The sequence below is a fragment of the Mastigoproctus giganteus genome, chromosome 2 (genome assembly GCF_048544385.1).
Source record: "Mastigoproctus giganteus isolate SK-2022 chromosome 2, ASM4854438v1, whole genome shotgun sequence".
NCBI classification, from domain to species: domain Eukaryota; kingdom Metazoa; phylum Arthropoda; class Arachnida; order Uropygi; family Thelyphonidae; genus Mastigoproctus; species Mastigoproctus giganteus.
The window spans coordinates 177,236,774-177,259,524 of record NC_143576.1 but is presented as its reverse complement, the minus strand read 5'-3'; the positions used below and the strand labels follow the sequence as shown (position 1 = coordinate 177,259,524).

At 40.2% G+C, this 22,751-nt stretch overlaps 1 protein-coding gene across 1 annotated transcript in view; it reads right to left on the bottom strand.

Moving 5' to 3' along the window:
* LOC150089777 (uncharacterized) overlaps positions 1-22,751 on the bottom strand; it is a 57,913-nt gene that overhangs the window by 21,664 nt on the left and 13,498 nt on the right. Inside the window, exons 2-3 of the mRNA XM_090390097.1 lie at positions 8,773-8,834; positions 2,172-2,297 (exon numbers count right to left, since the gene is read on the bottom strand). Of these exons, the coding sequence (XP_090246223.1) occupies positions 2,172-2,297; positions 8,773-8,834 (188 nt within the window). The remainder of the gene's footprint in view (positions 1-2,171; positions 2,298-8,772; positions 8,835-22,751) is intronic.

Here is a 22,751-nt window from a genome sequence, read left to right as displayed (position 1 = left end):
TAAAAATTAACATTAACATGTTGTTTAAAATAGCCTTGTCATTTAAAATTCTTTTAAAATATACATGTCGAACCATCCAGCAGCAAAATTTAAAAAACACGTCATCCCCAGCAAATGCATGGGGGAACAAAACCCTCTCTTTGAATTCCAAGAATTACTACAAAGGATTATGACGTCATAAGACAAGTTACACCATGCATGTTATGACCCTGTGCAACGGTGCCGAGGCCAAGCGGCGGGAGTCAGAAGAGGGAGGGTGCAACACAACCCCCAGTCAGTTTTGTTCAAAGTGTTTCGGTGGCAGCGCCACCTGGTGGCGTATGTGTGGGAGGGAAGAAGACCAGCCGCGGACAAAATCGGTTCAACGTGTTTCGATGGCAGCGCCGCCTGGCGGTGGATGGGGCGAGGAACACCGCGCCCCGGGTAAGTTTGGTGCGCTATCTAGTGGGCGGAAGTAGACCACCCCTGGTCAGTTTGGTTCAAAGTGCCATCACTACTACTAGGGCCATCCCTGTCGAAGAAGCCTATCCTCTACACGAGGGGAGACGGAAACTGTTAGGAAAATTAAATGGATTAAAAAAAATAAATTACGGTATTTTATTTTTTCTCAATTTCTGAATTCATCCTTTCTAAGTCACCAAAACATTTAATTTCTGGTCTGTGTGATACACCGAATTGTCAAAGCCACGAACTGTCTTTCACCAAATTGTCGCATACAGCGAATTCACGTGGACCCATGAAAAATTTTGATTTGACTGATTTAAGTGGATACGATAGGGCTGGGAAATTAATAAAAAAAAAAATAGTGAATTTCGCGCGGAAAAAGAAGTGTGTGATTGGGAACAGAGAAAATAAATAAAAAAGAAAAAAAGATGAGAGAGAGTAGTAGAGTTAAAGGGTAGAATGGAGTATAGAGGAAGCAGGAGGATAGATTGAGATGTGGTTAGAAGCCTGGGTTTGAATAAAGAAATAAATTTTCTGCTTATACTCCGGGATGACTACACCGTCAGAGGAGTTCATAAGAGAGAAAATGTAAGAAACAGCGCTGTATTTAGCACTGATGGGCTTGAACTCCGGTCATGCACAGCACGTGTACTTATGCACCCTCGCAACTAACCACTCAGCTACGATGGCAATCGGAGTCTTGAAAAGAAAATAGAAAGGCGCAGTTGGGAAGTACGAAAATAGCATGATTTGAAGAAGATTTCCGTCTTAGCAGTTCATGCTGTTGTAATTTCCGCCGTGAATTGAACGAGAGAAAGTTCAAAATTAAAGATCACGGGCCCTTTCTTGGCTTTGAAGTCAATTTCCGACGGTGGAAAACAAACAGGAAATTGTCAATGATACTTCACTTCAGCAAAGTGAATTTCGATCAAGAGAATCGTTGCCGTGATTGAATCATCCGATAAACTTAGCTGATGTTGCAAATGAATTAATTAAACCAGTACTTTGCACTGATATTTACAGACTGAAGACTGCATTGTCAAAGGGTATGCGGATGAAGCTGGAAAGCGCAAACTTAGCCATATTAGTATTAGTCCTGTTCAAAAAAAAAAAAAAAATTAAAAAAAAAAGGTAAATAAGAAAAACGATTAATGGTGTGCTTCACTGCTCACATAAAGTGTGAAGTGTTCGGTGTCTTACAGTCCCAGAGTTTACCCCATCTCTGCGTTGTGGGAAACTCCCGTGGCTGTCGGTCTCAACCACACGCGGAGGCAACGTTTTCCGGTAATCAACAACTCGCTAACTAGAAAAACATATTACAATCCAGTTGAAACCTCTTCACTCATAATTTGAATTTATGGCCACAGATTCAGCATGATTTATAACAAACAAATTGCGATATTACTGTTAGTGTAAAACAATCTCACCCACCCACGAATATGTATTAAAGTTCATAAACTGCATTGTGTTCTTTGGTCGGTTTACCTCTTTTACATCATGAAAAATTCGATTTTCCGAGAGAAACATCATCATATTTTGTCCAAAAATTACAATCCACCTACATGTAATGAAATACATTGTATAAGTATGAATATTAAAAAAATAGAAAAATGTGAGATTAAAAAAAGAAAGGTATAATAAGAAAGAAAAAAAGACCGTCAAAGAGAGAGATACTCCTCTTTTTGTTATCTTTGCAAATTATTAAATATTAAAAACTGTCTACTTACCTCACCTACATTACCACACTTGCAATCCTTCCAAAGACCAGTGCAAGCAAATCTAGCCATATCACCGACGGTTGCACAATTTGTAATGTTATTTTGAGCAAGGCACCTTCCGTACGTGGGAATATACTAATGGAATAAACAGATGATTTATTAAGTCATAGGCAGACAGACAAGACAAAACATTTTATGTTCTGTGCAATATTTGTTAAATGACAAATTACGCCAGCGAAATTGATCTTTATTAGTATTAGTAATGGCCGCATAGTGCAAGAATGCCCATGCTTATGCTGCACCAGCTAAAAAAAAAAAAAAACCACAAAAAAAACAATGATAGAAAAAGAAAAAAATACATAAATAATAATAATAATAATTAATAAAAGAAAGGAAATTAAACCTATCATCCTATGCGCTTCCCTCACCCGAAGGTACTATCCAGATGACCTGTGAATTTCCCCAAACTGTCAGCCTCTACCACCCATGTACCTCGATACAGCGAACACTCGCGAAGATGGGAGAAATTCCTGGTGCCGTTTGACCCTCAACATACTTTGTACTTGTATGGAAGCAGTTTCAGGAGACAAGAACCATAACAAGAAGAACTGGCCAAGGTTACCTGAGGACGTCAACCGGAACAGACCGGTGTCTGGCTCTAACAGCAAGACGGGACCCTACGATATCCAGTCATCAACTGTCTCTTGAAGTTGCTGTGGGTGAAAACATTTCCAACGGGACTATATTAAGAAGGCTCAGTTAAAGTGGACTCTAAACAATGAAGCCAGTGGTGTGTATCTCATTAACCCCAAACCATCGCAGAGCTCATCGAAACTGCTGCCATGAACATGTGACTTGGAACCATGACAAATGGAATACAGTCCTGTTTTTTGAATCCCGCTTAAGCCTAAAACCATATTTAACAAGCTATTTCATCTGGAGACAAACGAAGAATGCGGTACCGTCTATCCAACATCAGAGAAAAGGACACTTACGGCGGAAGCGGTGATCTTGTGAAGGGGGATAATGGTCACAGTCGCAGTCCTCTTCGTGTTTTTTGATTGGGATATCGTAACTGCGCAGAGGTAACAAGAACAGATGTTCGAACTGTATGTGCGACTTTTTAGGAGTGTTGCGCCAGATTTTCTTTTTGCGTGCACGACAACACCAGTGCACATAGAGCTTTCTCTAGTGGTGGAAGATATCTTTGAACTGAAGATATCCAATGATTGCGGTGGCGAGCACGATCACCAGCCTTAAATCCGATCGAACATCTGTGGAACGCCCTTGGGCATTTTATTGCACGCAGGCAGTCAACTCCTGGATCACTTGGTGAACTAAGGTCTGCGCTGGTGAAATAATAGTGTGGGGGGATGTAAATGTTATTTATTTTACCTTCTTTGTTATTTTTGTATTATATTTATTTTCCCCTAATTCTCCCCCTTCCACATTAACACCTGACTTGTTAATCTCTCAGAAGATTCTAGATTTCGGGTGGGGGGGTTTCCAGTGGTTATATTCCTCACCCGGACTCTAGGCTCTGTGTTCAAAATGACTGACACAACTCATATGCATTATATACAATTTGTTTATTAAGATTATTTACATGAAATAGATTGGTGAATAATTAAGTACATATAACAGTTGATAATATTATCTTCACCGTACAAATATAAAATGTTTGGCTAGGTTAAGCTATACTCTTTTACATTGTCCTTCACTACATCACATGGATAATAATACTTCCATAATTTACTTAATACAAATATTTTCTAAGTAAATCACCCTTATATTCTAATAGGTCAGACTTATCTTCCACTCTTCCTTTATACAAGAATATTCCTCTGTTAGCAATATTTATGATAAATATCTCTTATTTAGATTTTTATCTTAATACATTCGCATTCATCCTTTAAATCAATATTCATCTCATTGCCTAAGTTATGCTAACAACTTTACTTCTGACTTGTCATTCTACCACATTTTAGACATCATATATATTTATATAACATTCTCTATATAATCTCCTTTAATTACTCCCCTCCAAAACTGTTATCTTACTTTCCGTTAATCAGGGTATTTTACTACCTCTATGAAACCCCTTTCCTTATCATAATTACTCATTTTTATGTACATGTCTCTTATTATATATAAATCTGTTACAATTTGCTCTTTCTGTATTTGTTATCCTCTCTCTAGTTTTTTTTTTTAAAATACATGGGAATACTAATCAGACACTGCTAATAATGGACATCATCCCTCCGCTGGGGCTTTCCGTTCTTTATTGGGGCTGCCGTTCTCGTCTGAATAGGGCATCATCTACATCTTCTAGGAATTTATCATATGGTTCTTGATACTGCTACTCGGCGTCGGTCTGCAACTTTACCTTCACGGCTCTCTTTATCTGCACACTGGCCAATGTCACTGCCTTCTGATGACGGACTAGGCTTTATTTCTCCTTAGACTTCACTTATTTGCCCAAGGCTCTATTTCTCCTTTTGGCGCACTTGTCCGCATACTGCTCTACTGTCGCTTCCATCACTAGCCTTATAAAACAACTACTTAACCGTTCACTCCTATTCTTAAAACTTATCTAAACTTTCACAACTGACTACTCCATCTTAAAACTTTGCCAAACTTTCTTAACTCTAACAGACAGACCTAAACTTTATCAGAACCTACTCTTCAGGAACCACCTCTTTAGGGACCATCCTCATAACAAACACTGGAACAACCTCTCGGGAACCTTCGCTCTCAGGAAAACTTTCGGGAGCACACCCTATCAGGAAAACTTTCGGGAACCCCTATTCCTCGCCTCACATCCCCTTTTGTATCTTCACTACCTCTCTTTTCTAACCAATCATTCGCTACTTCGCCCCTCTCATCTCCTATCTCATTCGCTCATTTCATTCCTATTGTCTTTTGTTGCCTGAACTTCCGACATCCAGAATTTTCGCGATCCTTCTAGAAGGATGGCCGGAAGTTCCGGGCCTTCTTGTGACCTCACATGCCCTTAATCCCCCATGAAATTTTTAAGTACTTACTCCCATTTTGAATATCCTCCACTATCGTGTGCTGTCTCTTTCCCCAAATGGGTTTCGTAGCGGTCTATTGTTTGATTAAGGGTGGGGTTCTGCCTTCGCTCAGAATACTTTCACTATGAATTTTGTCCAGATCAGTGAATGCATTGTTCCGCGGGTTTGAAACTGTTTCTCAGCCGTTGCTATTTCAATCAAAGACTTACTTAAAGATTTTTGGCCGAACAAGAGATATAATTAAGGCTGGGAGTGTCTGAACTACAATTTTGAGTCTATTGTTTTCTAAAAACCCGGTATTTTTGCTGAAGGCTGACTGTTTAAAAATACAAATAATTTCTAATACTTAACAAAGCCACTATTAATAATATTTGTAAGGATGGGTCCTTACAATAGGATTTGTTGCCAGAGAATCTTAAAAATACCCTTTTATCGAGCATGGTTCACCGATGTTAAGCCTGTTTAGCCGTGAACATTTGACTTAGTGGGATAATGTGTCGAACTGAAATCATGTGACCATATTTTCGAGCACCTCGTATCGAATTATGCAATGCGACCATTTTTGGTAATTGTTATACAACCTCTATCAATGACCCTTATACCTGTTCCAAATTTTTTCGCTGTCTTCTCATTTCATCGAGGTTCCATTCTACACCACCGTGGGAAATTTTGTCTCGCTACATCGCAAGCTGCACTAGTTACACAACATTTTCTACGTGTTATGTTCCATGCAATTTACAAGAACAACGTAGCTATAGTTGCCGATGTTCCTAAAACACAGCAAAAACCAACCAAAGTGTTATGTTCATTTTGTAGAGCAGTGTGGGTTTGAAAAAAAAAAAGATATAGTAATCTGAAGGATACTGAAGTCCAGTTTGGGAGAACGATTCACAGACTGGATATTGAATATTTTGAATAAGCACAGAAGAAAAATCAACAATAATGTATCTTTTACTCTAAAGGAAATAAAATTGTCTCCTTTCTGTTAAAATAAGATAATTAATATATCAGTTTCTTAATGCTAGTAATGTGATTTAAGAACATACAAGTGTTGCTTTCTAGAGTACTTTGCAATTTGTTATTATATACACTTCTTTTCTTTTATTCTTTTCTTGAATGCATTGAGCTTGTTTCTATTTGATTCTACGGACATTTTACTATCCATCGATTTCAGAAGTGTTGAAAACGATAGTAAAAAAATATGTAGGGCAATATATATATATATATATATATATATATACAGAGTTATTCAAAATATAGTTCGGGGTTTCAAACAATTCCTGTACACACATGAGCAGACATAGGAAGAAAGAAATATTTCTAGAATGCAAGTATAGTAATGAAGTTTTTTTTCATACCTCATAAATGTTCAATATGAGAGCCTTTAGTGAAATCGCACTGAAATCGCCCAAAATCGCACTTTCTGCTTATTCACTTTCCCCGACAAATGCAAGGTCGATTCATCAGAAAAAATCACTCTGTCCGAAAGTGGACTTGCACAACGGTAACAGATTTACTTACATGAAACTCCCACACAGTAAAAGCTTTCTCATTACATTCCGAAGCTATGTCGCAACACAGCAGAACCGGCGTCACAGGCAAACGAACGACTGCACGGCGGTATGCGTCCAACACCATCTGGTGGTTAGCCGTGCAGCATACCGAACATTGCGAGCGTGGGAACAAAACTTGAGATATTATGCGTTCTTTCAAGATGGCTACAAATGATTATGACGCATGCTCTTTCCCAAAAAAAAATTCTGAAACCCCGGACTTCATTTTGAATAACCCTCTATATATATATTGCCCTACTTTAGACAAAAAAATAGCCTTTATTGTGTCATTTAATATTATGTGCTGAAATCATTTGCTTTTATGACTACCTTCAATCTTCGCGGCATACCCTCAACCAGCTTTTTATAAATGCCAGCTGTTATGTTCCTCGAATCGGCTTTTAACGCAGCCACCTGTTACGTCTTGTTCTTTGGGCCATCTCGACGTGCACAAAACCAACGATCCAAAACAACCGAAAGATGCTCGATAGAGTTCATATCAGCATTCTGGGCTGGCCAATAAAATTTTCTACACCCATATTCTAGAACCACTCTGTTACGACCACAGCTGTATGGCATGGCACATTGCCTTGCTGATAGAGGTACGGGACTTCCTCAAAGGATTGCCTTAATGTTGGAAGTACATAATTGTCCAGGCTGTCCTGCACAATCATGCAATGCACAGCATCCATGGTTTTGTCGATAACGACTAACGGCCCAAGTACAACCATAAAAGGAGCCCCATACCATGACACTGCCTCCACCAAACTTCATTGTTTGGAGGATACAATCAGGAAGGAACTGTTCCCCTCGCATTCACCATACCGAGGAACGGCCATCACACTGGCAGAATGCGAACTTCGTCTCGTCTGTCAATAGGACTGTTTTTTACTGCTCTACAGTCCAGGATTCGGGCTCCTTACACCATGTTAATCGGCATGTAGCATTTGATGAGGCGATCAATGGCTTGTGAACAGCTGCATTATCCTTGTAACCCATACACAAATACATGACTATTGCAACCCATACACGAATATATGACTATTGCAACTCAATACGAAGGACACTCCATGGAGTGTCCTTCGTATTGTACTATTGCTGACATTAGTCCCAGATATCTCACAGAGAGTTTATGCAACTTGAGACAATGGCAAATTACGATTTCCGCGCATAGTCCTTCGCAGAATTCTCTTGTCCCGTTGTATACGTTTTGGAGATTTACCTTGCCGTTTTTTGGCAGATTCAGTCCTATTCCTCCCATATTTGCATATGGGATTTAGTGGTTTTCATGTACAAGGCTTTCATACATAGTAGGAAAGATATCTATGACAAAAGGGCTCACACGTTTAAAAAGGAGATGAAGTACATTATCTTCTCCAGATGTTGCTGTCATTGGTAGATAGCTGATGGAATTCATGAATTGTTTAGTCCAGATATGAATGTTTATCAGGTGGATCATGCCCACATCACTCTCCGGTTTCAAATTATAAGAATTATGAGATTTGGAATCTGATAATTCCAAATCTCATAATTAAGGCTGTAGGATTAAGGTGGATGGAAGTAACATTGAAGCCTGCGTGGTTCTCTTTGTGAAGGGTTTTCTGAAGAAGGATATTTCGTGGCTCTTGTCTAGATTTTGGTGTCTCCTGCTTTTTTTTATTTTTTTATTTTTTTTGAAGACCTATCTGGCGCTTGAGTCTGCGATCTATCCTTTGGGTTTTCTAAGGCCTTCCGCAATGAATGAAGGTGCTGCTAAATCAGTAGGGTAGTAAAAATATTTTACTGGTTTACCGGCATTGACTTTAATACTAAGCTATTCATTGCAAGTAAAGTACTCATCTGTAATATGTTATTACTATAATCTATTTTTGTCGTTGTAAGACATACGCACGTTAATTAGTGGCTGAATACCAAAGGGTAGAAGCAATATTTATATGACATATCTATATACAAATTGCACATAAAGAGCTGTGAACTTCTGAATATTCACTTAAAGATTTTAAAAGATAATCATTCACTCACCCTATTTTGACTAAGATGATCCAAGCATAACAAATAGTCGACCTTCATTCTCATAGGAAGTGCTAAAAAAGAAAAAAAAGAAGAAACCGAATTATATACTGGAGATCATCCGTCTTAAAATTTCTCAGCGAAACATTACAGATGAGATAATTCAAATTTTTTATTGTTAGATAATGAGTTAATGAAAGACTGGATTATATAATTTGTTATACAATCCAGTATTTCATTAACTTAAGATATGATTGGATGACCAGAGATTCAAGAAAGAATTTCGGAACAAAATTAACTCTATATTCTAAAAATTAAAGAATGTGTGAGAAACTGGAGTGAACTGTAAAGGTGAGGGATATGTAATAATTCTGTACTTGTTTATAAATACAGATATACGCCATCCTTCAAGATGTATTGCAATACTAATTGAAAAATAAATCGTTCAACTACTGAGCGCCGGGCCCTCAGAATGAAAGGTCCGTAGTCACGAATGTTCGTTAGTGGAGTATCTCAAATAGAGAGCTTTATGGTAACTGAAAATTTTCGGGTACTCCAGCTTGGCTTAAAACTGAAAACTATCGAAAACGTTGTCTATTTGAGTCTTTCCAGTTGTTATGAATGACAACGTTGGGAGAAGCAACACCGACTTCTCCTGGTGAAGCGATAAAAGTAGTGGTGGAGTAGTGACTGTCAGGTGACGTCTGGGCAAAACTCCCCACCACCGCCGCGTCAACACTGGCTCGCTGGGTACCTCCTTTCAGGGACAACTGCAGCTTTGAAAATTGTTAAAAAAATACTTCTCTTCGCAAAATTTATAAATGACCTCTATAGAACTATTAACTAATTATTTAGTAACCTTTTTGTCACAAAAAGGCGAGTTACTTAGTTCAAAAAAGCACGCTATCGAAGTGCAATAAGAAAGTGTTTTTTTTTTTTTTTATTTTAACACAAAACGTAAATGATAGATTTCAATCGGAATAGTTTTCCCTTTATAAGCATCGAATAACGCATAGCTATTTTTTTCTTTTTTTTTATTTATTGTACTAGGCGGTCCCAACCAGCTTTCCTGGAATCCCTGCCACGAAAAGCAATACTGTACAGACATTTACAGACTAAGAGCACTAATTCCTTCTCCATTACAAGATATTGAAGTTCTCCACTTCATGTTCCCGCACCGTTACAAGACATTGAAGCGCTGCAGTTCATATAAAATGAATTTGGAGTCCCTGCTACAGAAAGTAGCAAGTGAGAAATTGTAGTCGGTGCGTACAATTTCAATATAATGTCTAGTCTGATGGGGAAAAAAAAGAAGTCTTTTCAATAAATGAAATATAAACCGGAAAGTTTAATTCCCCACCATGGAATGTAACTTTGCAGTCAGACCGAAGACGTATTCTCATTAGTAAATTGTAATCAGAAGACGAACACAGATCTGCGTAAGTGCGACATCGTCATAAGCGTTGAAATGTGCTTAGTTAGTGGTTGCCGTTTCCAATCGAGAACACTGACTTAAAAGACAAATTTGGGATGAAATCACAACCGAAAACACCTATCCTCATGCAGTATTTAGACTTGAAAGACCATTTAATAAACCACGGCCTTGAAAGACCACTCAGTGATAAAATGTGGGCTAACTGGGGATGAACTGGCCTATTGGTACTAGTCCTCTTGAATCATTAGTGATTATCTAGAAGCTGTCAGAGCTCGTGCCTGCGATATCAGGAACCGCATCACACAGCTGTCGTCCACCACCCAAAGAACCGACTTGCTGCAATCTAAAGATCGCCAAATGAAGCAGCTCACCTTCGGATAGCGTTTTGTAGGAACTGATGACATTTGGAATTACAGTTTCAGTATGATTTAGTCGGAGGATCTATTCATGCAGCAAGGATCGTTCAAGAATATATTATAGGAGCTTTCACGGCATTGTGGAAATTGTTTCCGATATGATGTTGCATGGTTCATCTCTTAAGAAAGAAATAGTCACCTCCCACTGAAGGGAACGTTGGTTTTCACCTCCATCATGGATACAATAGAAGATGTTAGTTTGACGCGAGTGTTACCTGTGACCAAATCACCTCTTCCATTTTGATTGCCGCAGCTGACAGAAACATTTTACATGTATCAGTTTCAGTCACGAAAAACTGGAATGTATTGCATCCGTTTCACTCAAGAAAATTGGAAATGCATAGAGGTACATAGCTAATTTTATCTGCATCGTTCTTGCTCCATTTGTACCAGGACTTGCCGTCGCTTGAAAATTTGTACAGCAAACGTTTGGAAAGTACCAAATCTATCTTTGTCTTTGGTAGAAGGGCCTCATATCCAGAAGTCAGTGTTTGCATGCTGGGTGCTCCATCAACCAATTTCTCTCGTAGATCCTGATATTCATGGCACCTATACAGAAGATGTAACCAGTCTTTTTTTTTCCACAAGTACACGATGAACGTGCTGAAATACCTAAATCATTTAAGTTTCCAAAGAAGGGCCCGTGTCTTGTAAGAAGGAACGTTGAATAGAGGTATGGATGAAACCAACTTCGCATACCCTTCCCAAACTGTTTGATGCTTGGAAGAAACGTTTTGGTTATTAAACCCTTGGTGCAGTTGTTCCATCTGTTTCGCCACCATTTAATAAGAAGAGTTCGGAATCGTTTCCTATCCTCATTATAACCATCGACACAGTGAATTTCAATTGATATCCGGTCGTATGGCTACCTATGCGGCAGATAGAAACACATTGACTTGAACACTAAGATTAGATCCAGTGGCAGCCGTCCTGTTATTATCTGAAAGGCTTCATTTGACACAGTCCTACAGGTCATACTAAGTTGTAACAACATTTCCGTTCAATTGAAAATATTCTCCTAACATTTGCCTTTTGCAACGCACAATCTAGCCAGACATGTGCATCATATCTCCCAATTGGCAAGAAGATACAGTCATAAAATAAATTCAATGCCTTCCATCGAATCTATTTTACGACTGTACCACTTTCTAGTTACACGGTCAATCATACCAACAAATTTACGAATCTTCTCAGCGATGTAGTTGATGTGTGAGACAAACCGTATCTGTCTATCAATTTTAACTCCTAGGTATTTAATAGTTTTCACACACTGTAAACGCACTCCATCTATCTGGCATTGTGGATTTCTCGTAATAGACAGGTATCTTTTTAACAACATAGTTTTGTTACTTTCTGTTGAAACCATAAGCCTGTGTAATTTACACCAGGAATTCAGCTCTGACAAAATGAAGTTTGATCGTTCCTTTAATTGGAGCCTCGATTCACCGTTGAGCACCAAAACTAAGTCATGAGCATATCCAATCATCACAACGTTGTTATAGTCCAGTTTTAATCAATCGTTTAGGCTTAAATTCCACATTAATGGACAAAGATTGACACTTGTGGGCAGTCTCTTACAACTTGTCTGGTAATACTCCAACATGCTGATTTAACCGAAACTGTTCTCTCGGCGAAGTAATCTCATATAACCCAGTAGATCTGTGGCATGCATTTGACTTCACTTAATACCATTAGTACAGTGTGCCAGTCATTGCTATCAATGTCTTAGCGAACTGTACAAAGATACCCAGACAATGTTTTGTTCTGCATTGGTGTACAGATTCCACTAACTTCCCCAACGCATAATCAGTCCCACTTTCTCTGCTGTAATTCCATATTGGTTGTCAGACCACTCACAGTTTTTAGCGCACTCCAAAATTCTACCTGCTAGCAATCTTTCATAAACTTTTCCAAGTCCGTTCAATAATGCAATTGGACAGTACGAATCAGCCCTTTCTTTCGGTTTGAACGGCGATTTCAGTAGAAGTTTTAAAAGTGCTTCCTTCCATGGTAGTGGAAATACTCCATCTCTAAGACATGCGTTAAACGTGCTGAGCGGGTGCTCTGGTATCAATTTCAGACTCCGTCTTATGACGTCTCCCTCAATGAGTTCCATTCCTGGGCATTTATTGTTCTTGATTCTTTCTACCGCGATTTCTATATCGTTAATCTTGAAGCTGCGCTCTTCCCCTCTGCATCTGTAACTTTTAAAAAGCAATTTCATTTAAAGATAATTTTTTCACTGACATCAGGCTCCCCATTTGCCTTCATGTCACTCACCAAATTATCTAAAATCAAACCGACACTTTCTTCCCACGTTCGACAAGTACTATCACTAGCCTTAATTGAACATGTGATATCTCCCTCTGTGTGTTTAATTTTATTAGTACATAATTTGTAAATTATGCACCATGGGTCACTGTTCCCACATATCCTCGTAAGTTCTTTCAAAGAATTCAATTTTTCTTTTGCAATCAGACGTGTGTATCTTCTTCTCAGTCGTTGATACTCGTTCCTTAAATGCATTTGATCTTCTTCGCCACGAAGTTTACTTCTTTGGTATATCTTTCGAGCTTTATTGGTTTCCTTGCGTAGCGTTGTTTACTGTGAAGTCCACCACTTAACAGGCATACGTTTAGTTTTACAAATCCTCATTGCAACTGGCATTATATAACCAACTGTGCACCAGCTGAACTGCTGCAGGGCCACGCAAATTGTTTAACACATGTGCTGACATTGCAGCCTTCTGTTTGCTTATTCTTCATCAAACAGATTCCAATTAGCAGTACGCACAGAGAATCGTCGCAATTGACTCTGCATATATCCAAATCCAGTTTGGCAAATAACCTTTTCAGTAAGCTCAAACCTGATCGCTCTATGATCACTGGAAACCCAGTCAGGCTCAACGTCCCAGCTCGTTATGTATTTGGGCCCTCTTATTGTTAAAGTTTAAAGTTGAATGTGCTATTCTCCGCCCTCTGATTATGGATTACGAGATTATTTCGATTGATTGTTTCCTCCAATAAAAGTCTTCTGTTATCAGCATACCTCCTAGACCACGAAGTATTTTTAGAATTGGAGTCCAAGCACAAAATTATTGTTTGTCCTTTCTGATATTCTAACAGGCGTTCCATGTAATCTAAGTGGGATTCATTATCTGTACCAAATGTTATTAGTGCAGTAATAACATTTTCGTGGACTAATGTTATTAGTGGAGTCCCACAGGGTTCGGTGTTGGGTCCACTGTTGTTTTGTATATTTATCAATGATATTGATGAAGGTATATCAGGCTTAATGTCGAAGTTTGCAGATGATACAAAGTTTGGCAGGGTTGTTAATGAGAGTAATGGCAGTGTGCTACTGTAACAGGATCTAGATAATTTGAGCAAATGGGCTAAGAAGTGGCAACTGAAGTTTAACCTTGACAAATGCAAAGTAATGCATATGGGTAGAAGTAACCCCAGAGAAACGTACCAACTGTGTGGTACTAAACTTAAGGTGGTAGAAAATGAAAAAGACCTGGGAGTAATTGTGCAGGCAGATATGAAGTTTTCTGACAATGCAGACAGGCTGCCAGGGCAGGTCATGGGGTTTTGTCAATGATATATAGGAATTTTGCTAGCAGGGAAAAGGAGGTGATTATCCCTCTGTATAAGGCAATGGTCAGGCCACGCCTTGAGTACTGAGTACAGTTCTGGAGGCCTCATTTTAGGAAGGATGTCGATTTACTTCAGCGTGTACAGAGAAGGGCAACAAGATTGGTGAGGGGAATGAAGGGATCCTCTTACCAAGAGAGGCTTAAGTTCTGCAAATTGCAGTGGATGGAGACTAGGCACCTGCGCGGTGATCTCATTGAGGTATATAAAGCCTTGAATGGGTTGAGCACACTGAATTCTAATAGGATCCTTCCACTTGTTCAGATTACGAATCTAAGGGGTATAAATTCAAATTAAGAAAGGACAGATGTAGAATAGATGTGCGGAAATTTGCCTTTAGCCAGCGGGTGGTTAATTGCTGGAACAAACTTCCATCTGTCGTTGTGGAAGTTGATAGGTTGAATAAATTTAAGAAGGAACTGGACAGGCATTTGGAGGGAATGGTGTGATTTTTTTTTTTTTGACTGATGCTGCATAAGCTCATACACATGCTTTCTTGCATCACATGCCACTACTACTACCATGCTGAAGTACCTCGAAGCTAACTAAAATTTCACCTAAACACTTTCAACTCAGACAAATACAGCATGAGAATTACGAAACAAATTCAGTCTTTTCACCTCTAAGTTATGATTAAAATTAATGATTGCGCATGGCTAAGTGTAGAGTGTTTTCGTGTATTCGGCACCAAGGGTTTTCCCTTATCTCTGCGTAGTTTTCATTGTGGGTGTAACAGATCACACTGTCTAGGACAAATATTTAAAACTCTATGGGGGTATGCAAGTGTTGTATTGTGTATCGTTGTTCCTCGGGCCATTTAGCCGCTATACCCTACTGCGTCCCAACGTTGCCCCATTTATGCCCCGTGGAGGCAGATCAGGTACCCAGTAGATTTTTGTACACTATGGCAGGCCCTGCCACCTAATTTCCTGAGATTTCAGTGGCTAGGGCCAAAAAAAAAAGAATTTTTTTTCTCGTGGGTCAGTTCACTAATAGGATTTACGCCGAAACTGGTGCGCGATTTGGCTGTCAGAATTTGGAAGTTTACTTACATTCAGTCGTGTGGGGCATACGCTGTGTTGTATAGGAAGAGTAAGGGGAAAAGATAGTACTATGGGGTCAATAGGGAAGGCGACCTCAGTTTTCAGTGTGGCATGCCCATACTAGGAGAGGAAGTAGCTTTGGCGGGGGAGAGAAGAGATCAATAGACAGTTACCTCCAGCCCGTCGAGGATTTGGAGTGAAAGAGTACCGTGCAATGTTGCAGGTCCAGTTCGCCAATAAGGCGCGTCAGAATCGTGACAGCTGTATATCTGTCTGTCTGGTGGTCCTTCCTAAGACAATAGCCCATCCCTATTATTCATCTAATCGTGGGATTCCGTTATTTGGTATCTTCCTTGGTTAGCTTGTAGCGGTGGTCGTTTGTCCCACTTTGTTGGCCGGTTATGTTATAGGTTTAGTCGTGGGTGTCATCCATTGGTTTGTCGCTATCAGTGGTGGTCTTTCCCTATGTCATTGCTCGTTTCAGTTGTTGTGGATGGCTATTTCAGTCTTCTGCTGAAGATGTCCTGTGCGAAGCGGCTGAGTGCAGTGTACAGTACTCTTCTTCTGAGTCTAATAGGTGTGTTCATTGTTTTTTGGTATGTATCGTATTCTGGTGATGAGTAGTGATCTCATCTCCTCATAGCATTCTGTCATGTCTCTGTAGTACACGGTGGATCTTCTGTTATTACAAGTGCATTTAGTTTGACATTAAATGGCCCATGGCCCGTCAGCAGGAGGTGGTGTTTAACCCTAGGTAGAACCACTTTGGCGCCTTGGGGTAGGTTTTTTCCACTCGTGGTATAAAACGCCGTGTAATTTCTCCCTTGGTTGTCTCCTGCCATCTTTCCTGCCATTTTCTCTTAAGCTGTTTAACATTCTCTGCATTTCGTTTTTGTGGTTGTTTGTGGGGTCTAGCGTGAATGCTTCGAATGTAGTCGGTGTGCCGTTTGTCAAGAGGTACAATAATCTGCATCTAGCCACCTCGTGGTCCAGTCAAAGGGCTCCCGCGTGGACCTACTGAGTGCTGGTGTTTAGTGTTGCAAGCTCTGGTGATTATTAGGAGGATGTTGCGCTGGATTGTTTCCAAATTTTTTTGTTCACGGCGGTTTCCGCTTTAATAAACCCTATTGGGGCTCCGTATGTTAAAGCAGGGACAAATGTAACTTTGTAATCCAGTAATAGGGTTTTCTTGTTTATTCCCCAATCCCTGAATTTTACTCTATCTATTAGCGAAGCGTAGTTTCTCATCTTATCATTTAGATTGATTAAGTGCTGTTTGAAGGAGAGGTTTGAGTCCAGCATGATGCGTAGACATTTCATCTGTTTTGCCAGCTTCACTGTGGTACCTGCGATTTTAATCTGCGGTGGTCGTCTGATGTTGAGGGTCCCTTTCAACAAGACTGAGTTGGTTTTAGTGGGGGATCTCTAGTGTGTGCAGTTTTGCCCAGGTCTGTAATGTTTGTAATAGCTTGATTTCCAAGAACTTCAAGTTGTGATCTGAAGTCCGCACCTACGGTTAAGACGAGATCGACGGAAAACGCTTGTGAGCCTACTTCACCCAGGGCCTCAGCTAGGAACTCGTCGAATACGATGTTCCACAGGAGCGGCCCCTGGACGGATCCCTGAGGGCAGCCCCTGCGGACCAGTCTGGTCAGGCTTCGGAAAGGTGCCATTAATTTGATGTTTCTGTTAGAGAGGTAGAATTTAATGCAATTGTATAGATTTTCTGGGATTTCAGATTTCCTGAGTCTGCCGATGAAGCTCAGCCACTACAAGGTGTGGAATCGTAAGTCAATTACGATGGCTAGAAAATTTTTTTTGCTGCATTGTGCTGTGGTATCCAGAAGGTTTCGATTAGCTTCGATGGTTCAGGTCCAGGTTTAAAACCGTACTGTCTGGGTGACTCTACGTTTGCTGCTCTTTAGGGGTTAACTATTCTTGTGTATAGTAGCCTCTCCACGAGTTTGCTGAGCGTTGACAGAAGCGCTGTAGGACCGTATCAGTTTGGTTCTTCGGGTGGCTTCATCGGGTTTTTCAGGATTAGCTTAAAGTGCGCTGTTTTTCAACTGAATGGGAATCTGCCTGTAGTGAGGCAGCAGTTGAAGAGCTGTAGCAGGGTTTCTGGGTTGTGCTCCACTGCCTTTTTGATTAGTTCTGGGTCCAGAACTAATTTATTCCGCATTCGTGTTGCTGCTTCTTGCATTTCCCCCATGGTAAATGGCATTTCTAGTTGTTCCATCGAGTATGCTTTCTTGGCTTTCACGTTTGCCTGCTCTTCATCAGTGAGGGTCTCTGGTGGTTCTCTTATAATAGTACTCAAGATGTTTACCACAGAGTGATCCCACGTTGTGGTAAATGTTCGTTGCGGCGTCATTGGTGCTGTGTTGTGTCTCCCCTTGGGAATTTATTTGTCATGACCTTGTAGACTACTCCCCAGGGGTCGTCATTTCCTTTCACTGAGACCATTTGTTCCCAGGAGGCTCTCTTGCTCTCTTTTTTTTCTCTCTGTATATACGTTCCTTATTTCTCTGTATTGGTGCCTAAGGAATGTTATATCGACAAGCCGCCAAGAAGTCTGGGCTCTCTGGTATTCCTTTCTTTTTGCCTGTTCCAGTTTTCTTAGACGTTGTAGTTCGGGGATCCACCAGGGCTTGGGTCCACTTGCAGGCGTTTTCCTTTTTATGGTTGTCTCGGCTGCCTCTGTTATCATTCTTGTTACCATTTTTTGTCTTTCGTCCTCGGCCAGTCTACTGCTGCCCTGTTCAGGTCACTTCCCTCTGTCTTGCATTTTGTGCCCTCAAGTTAAATTAAAGCCTTCTGGTACCCCCCCTCGTTAACCTTGAGTGGGGGAAGTTTTTAAATTGATTTCGGATAGATTTTCGATTTCTTGTTTAAAGTTTTGATTGAGTACGGGTGTTATTAACTGTCTGACTCCAAAATTTTGTAAATAGTTGGCCGAATTGCCTTTTAAAATAAAATAAATTTTAATGACTGGAAAAAGGTCGAACACTGGCTCTCTTCCCAAGAGAAGAATTGAGGTGGAAGTTAGTACAGAGAATGAGTCATCTAATTCAGAAAGTGATAGTTCAGTGTATGAAGATGAAGTAGGACTTACTGAAATGGAAGAAAGGGTTCTTGATGAAGTTAAACACCAAAAAGGCGAGAACAGTAAAGGAAAGTCTAAGGATTCTGTTCCTAAGAGAAAGAAGCAAGGAAAGGAGAAAAGTAAAGAACAGAAGGCTAAAAGTTGGCAATCTGTGTCCAAGGAAGAATTTGTATTAAGATCTAAGATGTCCCCTGAAAAGAAACGTGATGTTTTGCAGAATATGAAGATAGTTCTAAGCTCAATCACTGAAAGTGATGAGGTACCTGATGGAAGGACGGTAAGTTTAGATAAAGTGGTTGATGCAAGGGGAAGACTGAGACATATTCTACTACAAAGTGAGAATAGAGTATCAGGAAAGGTGGCTAATAAGATCTTAGAGATTTGGGATGAGCTCGAGTTGACTATCATCGAGCTGGAAATAGACATACAAATGTGTCAAGCTGAAAAGAAAAATTTCCAAGAATCAGCTTTGAAGGATGTAGTCCCTAAAAATTATGCGACTGTTGTTAAGGCAGGTTTAAGTAAACCAAGAGTTGCAATAATTAGCACCAAGAATGTTAACCACAAGAGCAGTGAAGATGTGAGAGTGGACTTGATTAAAAAGGTAAGACCAGCCTTGCAAAATGTAAAAGTTCATAATCTTAAAGCTGTGAGAGACAAGAAAGTTGTGATTGAAGCGGAGCCGGACAAAGATATTGACGATATAATGCAATGTGAGAAATTTAAAGAACTGAAGTTGTGTGGACAAAGTAAGGAAACAGAATCCAAAAGTTCTCATATATGACGTAGAGCAGGATGTGGACAAAAGTGAACTGTTAGAACAGTTATGGTTGAAGAATCTGAAAGATTACGGAGTGGAACAGAAGCTGTTCCAAGAAAGTGTAAATATTATTTCCCTAAATAAAGCCAAGAATAAGAAGCTAAATAATTGGATTCTTCAGGTGGATGGCTTGATCCATAAGCAACTAGTGAATGCTGGAAGAGTGTTTGTTCACTGGTCCGCTTGTAGAGTCCGTGATATCGTCACTGTTACGCAGTGTTATAAGTGCATGACTTATGGCCATATTGCTAAGTTTTGTAAAGGTGGCGCATGTTGTGGGTACTGTTCGGAAGAAGGTCACTCATACAAAGAATGTTCAAATAAGGAGAAAGCTCCTCGCTGCATAAATTGCTGGCTTAAGAAATTGCCCAGTTATCATACTGCAGTTGATCGAGTATGTCCCGAATATAAGAGGGCAAAGGAGTTAAGTCAAAAGCGAACAGATTATGAAAAGTGAAGAGTTCTCTCGACGGTAAACACGGATGCGTAGCCTGAGTGAGTACTGTGGCGATTGTTGCGGGCTTGACTTGTGGCGATTTCGATGTAAATATTGTATAAAGTATTTTTGGGAAGAGACTCAGTGTGAGATCAGTCTTTTGAAAGTCAGACAATTGTAAGTTAGTATTTTAAAGTTTTACCTTCTGAACGAGTAGAGGTCTTCCTCCTCGAGGAAGGGGTGGTAACTGAAATCACATGGAATATTAACTTATTTCATGTGACGACAGGCTAAAGACTGTAAAAATTGTAAGTCATCTAATTAACAGAATGAGTAAAGATATTTTCGGCTTAAATATCATAGTGGTGATCGATCACCAAAAAATAAAGAATGGTAAGTTTTCAAAAATATTTAGTCATTAGTGCATATGGGCAAATTTGCCTAGGTCGCACAATGGAGTTCTGTTGCTTATATGATGATGTCTTGCTGGGCTGGCCCAGGTGCCAGAGCGTTCATTGATAGCAGTTGTTTTTTTTGCAAGGTGATTAGAGTGTTTTTTGTGGTTGTTTAATCGACTATTTCTTGCTTTTTCTCTGCTGTTCAATTTGTTCTGAAGAAGCTCCACCTCCAAGTGGTCTGGGCCGGGCAGCTGGGGGGTTTCCCAGCTGGCAGAGTGAGCTTTTTTAGGTTTACTTCAAAATTTCGTGTTTTTGGTTTTTTGTTTTTGGTTTAAATTTTGTTTGAGCTTTCATATCATTTAGTGATTACTCTTAGTATTAATTTAGGTTTAATATAGTTTTGTATTGTTATTTTCAATTGTTTTGTATTGTTCTTTATGGCTTCAAAGAAAATAATTTCAGATCCCCATAGCGGGGATTCTGATAGTGATAGTGATGAAGAACTAAGTGATTTTATACAGCGGAAAGAACTTATGATGAAATCTCAGCTTCAGGAAGAACAGATAGAAGCTGCTGGGCCTAGTGAGGGAGTTGTCCCTAAGAAGAAGCGAAAACATAAGATTAAGAAAAAGGTGCAGGATGAAGAAGATGTGAGTGAATCTCGTGTCACAAGATCCTTGCGCTCTCGGGCTAAAGAAAAAGAAATAGCTGAGGAAGTGGGTCCTCAGGATAAAAGTCAAGAGTGTACTCCCCGTGATGGGTTTGAGGACCTCAAGCAAGCGAGACAAAGCTTACGAACTTTAGTTTTGCGGCATAAAGTGCCGATAATGGCGTTAGATGAGATGTTAACGCTTTGGGACCACCTCGAAGAGGTGGTTCAAAAGACTCTAGTTGATAATGCTGTGCTGAAGGCTTTATTGAAAGAGAGGACTGCTGGTGGACTACCAGCTGAAAGAATATATTCTGATGCGGTAAAGGCTTTTACCGAACAGAGAGTTGCGACAAAGACTGTGATCATTAAGGCTACGACGGAGAAATTCAGGACCAGTGAAGACGTGAAGTCGGAGCTCCTGAAGACTATCCGTCCGGCTCTGAGTGACACGAAAGTGATAGCTGTGAGGCCTATTCGGGATCGTAGGGTTGCCTTGGAGGCGGCCACCGAACAAGATATTCGCAAGATCAAAGAGTGCTCCCGGCTTGGTGAACTAGGCTTGGTAGTGGAAAAGTCTTTAAAGATCAGACCGAAACTTGTTATTTTTGACTTAGATCAGGAAGTCAATCAAGAACATCTCCTGCAGGAGATTTGGACCCGTAATCTTAGTGGATCTGAGGTTTCGGAGGAGCAGTTTCGTAGTGAGACAGCTGTAATGACTAAAAATAAAGCCAGAGGTAAAACTGGCTATAATTTTATTGTTGAAACTTCGGGCTTGATCAGGCGAGCTCTGATCGCCCGGGAAAGAATTTATGTGGATTGGAGTGTGCATAGGGTGAGGGATCTTATTGTTCCCACGCAGTGTTATAAGTGCATGGCCTTTGGCCATGTTGCTAAACATTGTAAAGGCGACTCGTTCTGTGGTCACTGTTCTGAGAAGGGGCACTCTTTTAGAAGTTGTGACAAGCGGGGGGACTCTCCGAAATGTGTTAACTGCTGGAGGAGAAAACTTCCCTCTGACCATTCTGCTGTTGATAAGATATGCCCAGAATATGCTAGGGCTTTAGATATTTTGAAACGCAGAATAGATTATGGAGAGTAAGAATAGTTACTCCATAATTCAGATAAATGGTCAGAGAGCGATTAGTGTGGCCTCGCAGTTGACACGAGTTATAGAGGAGGAACGAGCTGATCTAGTGTTACTTCAAGAACCTTATGTGCTCAGTGATAAGGTGGTCTGTTATCCATCAGGATACAGAATTGTAGCTGCTTCCAGATCTCCCTGTGCTGCAATAATAATAACTGACCCACAGTTGACAGTAACTGTTGTGTCTACTTTGACTACATCATATGGTGTATGTGCGGAGGTTATAGGGGGATTTGGTCGAGTGTATTTTGTGTCATTGTATTGTAGGCCATCGGAATTTATGGCGGTGTTTATAAGATATCTTGAGCAGGTTGTAAGTACACTTGGATCGGTTCATTTAATTGTTGGTATGGATTCAAATGCTGGATCTACTCTGTGGGGTGGCCAGAGCTCTGATGACAGAGGTATAGAGCTGGAAGAGTTTTTGGCTACTGCAGACATGGAGGTGATTAATGATTCAGAACAACTGCCAACTTTTTCCTCTGTAATTGGTGAGTCCTTTATAGATGTCACTGCTTGTTCTAGATCCATCTTGAGGATGGTTAAAAACTGGAGGGTGCGGGAATGCCTCACAACTAGTGATCACAGAGTGATCACATTTGATATTACTACAGGGGAGCCTATGAGGCACTGGAGTGATGTCGGTAGGTATTCTATGCGTGGTGTAAATTGGATCAGGTTTCTCACTCTATGGAACTCCAAAATTGATCAATTAGATATGTGGCATGATCTGACTGCGTCAGAGAAAGCCTGGAAATTAACTAGTGTGTTGCAGGACCTATGTAAACAGTGTTTGCGGAAGAGGAGAAGACCGCAAAGATCGGTACCTTGGTGGACACCAGAACTTACGCGTATGCGGAAAGATCTACAACATGCGCGTAA